Genomic DNA, 6280 nt, shown 5'->3' on the forward strand with positions numbered 1-6280 from the left:
GTTCGGCCGAAGGGGGGGGGGAGGAGGATTCCTCCTCCAATCCTAGTCCAACTAGGATTGGAAGGTGGAGTCCTTCCCTTCCTTCCCACTTCCCCTTTTTTTCTTTTCTCTTTGATTTTCTTATTTCCTGCGCAGGGGCCTCTCTGGGCTTGCCCACCAGCCCACTAAGGGCTGGTGTGGCACCCCTAAGGCCTATGAGCTTCCCCGGGGTGGGCTGCCCCCCCCCCCCCCCCCCCGGTGAACATCCAGAACCCATTCGTCATTCCCGGTACATTCCCGGTAATTCCGAAAACCTTCCGATAATCAAATGAGGTCATCATATATATCAATCTTCGTCTACGGACCATTCCGGAAACCCTCGTGTCGTCCGTGATCTCATCCGGGACTCGGAACAACATTCGGTAACCAACCATATAACTCAAATACGCATAAAACAACGTTGAACCTTAAGTGTGCAGACCCTGTGGGTTCGAGAACTATGTAGACATGACCCGAGGGACTCCTCGGTCAATATCCAATAGTGGGACCTGGATGCCCATATTGGATCCTACATATTCTATGAAGATCTTATCGTTTGAACCTCAGTGCCAAGGATTCATATAATCCCGTATGTCATTCCCTTTGTCCTTCGGTATGTTACTTGCCCGAGATTCGATCGTCAGTATCCGCATACCTATTTCAATCTCGTTTACCGGCAAGTCTCTTTACTCGTTCCGTAATACAAGATCCCGCAACTTACACTAAGTTACATTGCTTGCAAGGCTTGTGTGTGATGTTGTATTACCGAGTGGGCCCCGAGATACCTCTCCGTCACACGGAGTGACAAATCCCAGTCTTGATCCATACTAACTCAACGGACACCTTCGGAGATACCTGTAGAGCATCTTTATAGCCACCCAATTACGTTGTGACGTTTGATACACACAAAGCATTCCTCCGGTGTCAGTGAATTATATGGTCTCATGGTCATAGGAATAAATACTTGGCATGCAGAAAACAGTAGCAACAAAATGACAGGATCAACATGCTACGTCTATTAGTTTGGGTCTGGTCCATCACATGATTCTCCCAATGATGTGGTCCAGTTATCAAGCAACAACACCTTGTACATAGTCAGAAGACCCTGACTATCCTTGATCAACTGGCTAGCCAACTAGAGGCTTGCTAGGGATAGTGTTTTGTCTATGTATCCACACATGTACCTAAGTCTTCATTCAATACAATTATAGCATGGATAATAAACGATTATCTTGATACAGGAATTATAATAATAACTTATTTATCATTGCCTCTACGGCATAATTCCAACATCGGAGGCGCGAGGAAACGTGCGAGGCAGACGCCAGCCGACCAGCTGTTGGGCGCGCGCAACCTGTTCGACGGAATGCTGGCCTCCGGCGACGACGACTACATGCAGAACATGATCTTCGAGGGTGGTGCACAGGCCGCTGGCTTCGATCCCGACGAGACACAAAGCCAGGATGGTTGAGGCTACAATGAATATCAGGCCGCCTTCATGCATGGTCAGGTCGGTGTCGGCTTGGACCTGGACGGCTTCCCTCTCGATTATGAGTTCCCGGAGGACTACGGGCTAGCGGAAGAGGACAAGTGCGACATCGAAGCGGAGCCTTTGTTTGAGGACGAGCTCGCTAACCAAGCGGACGAGACGGCACCGAAGCGCAAGAGCAAGCGAACCAAGGCATACACGGCGACCAAGGACAAGCTTCTTTGCGAGTGTTGGAGAGACACTGGGCAAGACCCCAAGACGGGCGCCGAACAAAAGCATTCAACCTTTTGGACTCGTGTTCACTATGAGCCCCATGAGCGCAAGAAGTTTCCGTCGTATCAAATAGCAAGAAAGTGCGGGTGGGTGTCCATTTCGATGCGTTGGAGGGTGATCCAACAAGAGTGCAACAAGTTTTGTGCCACTCTTGAAAGCGTCAAGGCCTGCCCCATGAGCGGCATCGGTGTGCAAGACATGGTATGCTAGCAAGCCTCCCTCTTTTTGTGTCATCAAGTACATGCTTTTCGTTGTTCGTTTGCATATCATTTTGTCAATATGCTTGCATGAAATACATTTGTAGGCATTTCAAGCGTTGGAGGCATTCAAGGTCCAACACAATGGCAAGTGCTTCAACCTCTCCCATTGCTTTAGGGTGATCAAAGACGAGGAGAAGTTCAAGGCGCAATATGCCGGCCTCAAGTCGCGTGGTGGGAAGCAAGCCATGGAGGAGGTTGGGACGGCGAGAAGGCTCGGTCGAGGGGGAAGACCAACTTCAAGAAGGAGGACAAGCGGGATGCGGCATCGATCGCCTTGATCGCAATCGTGGAGGGCATGATCACCAAGAAGGACTCAAGGGAGGAGAAGCGTCGGCAAGAAAGAGAAGAGCAAATAAACGCCTTCTTGGAGATCTAAAGGACGAGGCTTGACATGGAGGCGGAGAAGCAAGCACGGATGCTTGATATGGAGGCGGAGAAGCAAGCACGGATGCTTGATATGGAAGCGGAGAAGCAAGCCAAGATCCTAGAGATCAAGGCCGCCAACGTCAAGACCAAGGCCAAAGAAGTGGCTTTCCCGAGCATGATGACCGGGGTGGAGATCATGAAGGTGGATCTCAACACTGTGTCGCCAAGGAAGAGGCCGTGGTTCGAGAAGATGCAGACCAACATGCTCAAGTTCGACAACGAGTGATCTATGGCGGCGAGCGCCATATTTTTTGGATGCCGGCAGGTGTGCTGACATGACCACGGGACCGCGATGGCGTGGTCGAACTGAAGTCCCACCTTTTTTGTGTGCTGGCATGTGTGCCGGCGGGCTGGCGAGTGCGCCAGCATGACTGTGGTGCTATTTTTGAGGCTGTATGCCGGCGCTGACATGTTGCTCGCATGAAACATGGCCGCTCGCATGGTGCTGGCATGAAACATGACCGCTGGCATGATCGGCCGCGGGCCTTTTTTTTAAATATGTTGATTGCGGACATGAAATGGGTCGGCTCGTTGGACGCACTGCCAACCCAAATCTGAAACAGAACGGACGTCGGACGGACAGCCGGCCCAAATGAACAAAAAAGGGGCAAATTCGCGTCCGTTTTGGTTGGTCCGTTGGTTTTCTAATGAAATTTTTAAAAGGATTTTATATTTAAAAACGAAGGGAGTATTTCCGTTGAGTAATTAATGGAAAGGGGTCTGAGCCGGTTGGAAAAACAAATGCACGAGTGAAACGAACACAAGAATGAAGAATCGAGAGTGTCGAGCTCACTTCCCTACACCGTCACTCAGCAAGAAGATAAGCAAGCCGAGCTGACCCCATGCCCGCCACCGTCCACCTCGCGCCACTTCCCCATCGCGCACAGCCACACGCAAGCAAGCCTCCTCCGCCGCCGGCGCAGCCCCTCCCGCAATGGAACGCCCTCCTCGCCGACCACTCCCGAGCCGGCCGCCATGCCGACGCCCTCGCGCTCCTCCCGCCGCTCCTCGCCGCCTCGGAGGGCATCGCCCCCGACAGGTTCACGCTTCCTCCCGCCGCCAGGTCCTGCGGCTTCCTCCGCGTCGGTGCCGCCGCCGCGGGGCGCCAGGTCCACGCGCTCGCCGCCAAGCTCGGCCTGCCCGGTGACCCCTTCGTCGGCAACTCCCTCGTCTCGATGTACGGCCGGTGCGGCCGCGTCGAGGACGCCGAGAAAGTGTTCGGAGGAATTCCGGATGCGGCCAGGAACATCGTGTCCTGGAACGCGCTCATGGCGGCCCTCTCCGGTGACCCGCGGCGCGGCCTGGAGCTGTTCCGGGACTGCCTGGTGGCGGTCGGCGGGATGGTGGACGAGGCGACGCTGGTGACGGTGCTCCCGATGTGCGCCGCGCTGGGATGGTCGGAGACGGGCAGGGCGGTGCATGGCCTCGCGGCCAAGTCCGGCTGGGACGCGCCGGCGCGGGTGGGCAACGCGCTGGTCGACATGTACGCCAAGTGCGGCGAGCTAGCGGACGCCGAGCGCGCGTTCCCAGAGGCACCGTCCGTCGTGTCCTGGAACGTGATGCTCGGGGCGTACACGCGGAACCGCGAGGCAGGCGCGGCGTTTGGGTTGCTGCGAGACATGCAGATCAAAGAACATGGCAGCGTGCCGGCCGACGAGATCACCGTGCTGAGCGTCCTGCCGGCGTGCTCTGGGCCAACAGAGCTGTCCAGGCTGAGGGAGCTACACGCCTTCACCGTTCGGAGAGGCCTGGATGCCGCCAGCGACAAGGTGCCAAACGCCCTGGTGGCAGCCTACGGGAGATGCGGGCGCCTGCTCCACGCCGACCGCGTCTTCACGGACATCCGGAGGAAGACAGTGAGCTCGTGGAACACACTCATCAGTGCCCACGCGCAGCAGAACACCGCCGCCGCGATCGAGCTGTTCATTCAGATGACCAATGCCTGCGGGCTGAAGCCAGATGGGTTCAGCATTGGGAGCTTGCTCATGGCATGTGCTGATCCGAAGCACCTGCTACATGTCAAGGCCACCCATGGATTCATCCTCAGGAATGGGCTGGAGAGGGACACTGTCATCCGGGCCTCGCTCCTCTCGGCTTACATACGCTGCAGCAGGACGGAGTATTTGGCTCGAGTGCTGTTCGATGCAATGGAGGAAAAGGGTGAGGTTTTGTGGATCGCCATGATATCTGGGTACTCGCAGAACGGGCTACCCGGTGAGTCCCTCCAGCTCTTCAGGGAGATGCAATCCGTGGAAGGCCATTGTTCATCAGTGATTTCAGCAACAAGTGCCTTGATGGCCTGCTCAGAATTATCATCTGTTCGATTAGGGAAGGAGATGCACTGCTTTGCCCTGAAAGCTGACCTCTGCGATGACCCGTTTCTATCCAGTTCGTTGATTGACATGTACTCGAAGTGCGGGTTTGTGGAAGATGCCAGGACATTCTTCGACCGGTTGAAGGCAAGAGACGCAAAGGTGTCATGGACGGCCATGATCACCGGGTACGCCGTCAATGGTTTGGGGAGAGAAGCTGTTGAGCTATATGGCAAAATGAGGAGGGAGGGGATGGAGCCTGATGAATTCACCTACCTTGGCCTACTGATGGCATGTGGCCATGCCGGGATGCTGGAGGAGGGGCTGCGCTTCTTTGACGAGATGAGAAACCATCATCACAAAATAGAAGTGAAGCTAGAGCACTATAGCTGCGTCATCGGCATGCTCAGCCGAGCAGGGCGCTTCGCCGACGCGGTGGCGCTCATGGCGGAGATGCCGCAGGAGCCCGACGCCAAGATACTAAGCTCCGTGCTCTCTGCCTGCCACATACATGGAGAAGCAGAGCTGGGAAGCGATGTTGCTGAGAGGTTGCTTGAGCTCGAACCCGACAAGGCCGAGCACTACGTCCTCGCCTCCAACATGTACGCCGGTTCCAGGCGGTGGGATGATATGAGGAAGGTGAGGAAGATGCTCAGGGATGCCGGCATCGCCAAGGAGCCAGGCTGCAGCTGGATCGACGTTGCGGGCAAGGTGTACAGCTTCGTCGCCGGAGAAAACCCGCACCCTGAGATGGAGCAGGTGAGGGGGATGTGGCGCAGCCTGGAGGAGAGGATCCGTGAGATCGGATACGTTCCCGACACCACGGTTGTGCTGCACGAGCTCGAGGAGGAAGAGAAGGTGGAGGCGCTGCGGTGGCACAGCGAGAAGCAGGCCGTCACGTTCGGGCTGCTGAGAACGGCCACACCGGCGACGGTGAGGGTTTTCAAGAACATCAGGATGTGCAAGGATTGCCACAACGCCGCCAGGCTCATCTCCAAGGTAACGGGGAGGGATATTGTGGTTCGGGACAAGAAGAGGTTCCATCATTTCAGGGGTGGTATCTGCTCCTGTGGGGATTACTGGTGAATAGTTCTTGAATTCCATTCCATTTGTATTTTGCACATAAACCTTTGTACAAAATAGCCAAAGTTACAGTTCAGGAATATTTGAAGAAGAAAGCTAAGTAGATTCGAATAAGCACTTGGCCCCAGTACAAATCTAAGAACTTGAAGAGTTTCCAGTCAGGAACTTCGCTATCCTAAACTGAAAATGCACTTATTTAAACCGCAGCTTATCTCTAGAGAGAACGAGAGAGTGATGTTAAAGGCAGGAATATCTCGGAGATATCTTGGATAGAGATAGACTATAGGTAGTCATTTAAACCGCAGCTTATCTTTTATATTCTCATTGTGTATTCAAATATCTTATCTTTAGTTTTCTTCTTTTCCAAGATGTATCTCTCCAAGTCTTGTACGCATATCCAGATGTGCACCCTGCTATAT

The 6280-nt window shown here is 54.4% G+C and overlaps 1 protein-coding gene across 1 annotated transcript; it reads left to right on the top strand.

Moving 5' to 3' along the window:
* Positions 1-3240: 3240 nt before the first annotated feature.
* On the top strand, positions 3241-5975 carry LOC123412138 (pentatricopeptide repeat-containing protein At1g18485). The gene has a single exon (XM_045105087.1). The coding sequence runs from the start codon at positions 3309-3311 to the stop codon at positions 5862-5864; it is 2556 nt and encodes an 851-aa protein (XP_044961022.1). The 5' UTR covers positions 3241-3308; the 3' UTR covers positions 5865-5975.
* Positions 5976-6280: the final 305 nt, after the last annotated feature.

This window comes from Hordeum vulgare, chromosome 7H (genome assembly GCF_904849725.1).
Source record: "Hordeum vulgare subsp. vulgare chromosome 7H, MorexV3_pseudomolecules_assembly, whole genome shotgun sequence".
Taxonomy (NCBI): Eukaryota; Viridiplantae; Streptophyta; class Magnoliopsida; order Poales; family Poaceae; genus Hordeum; species Hordeum vulgare.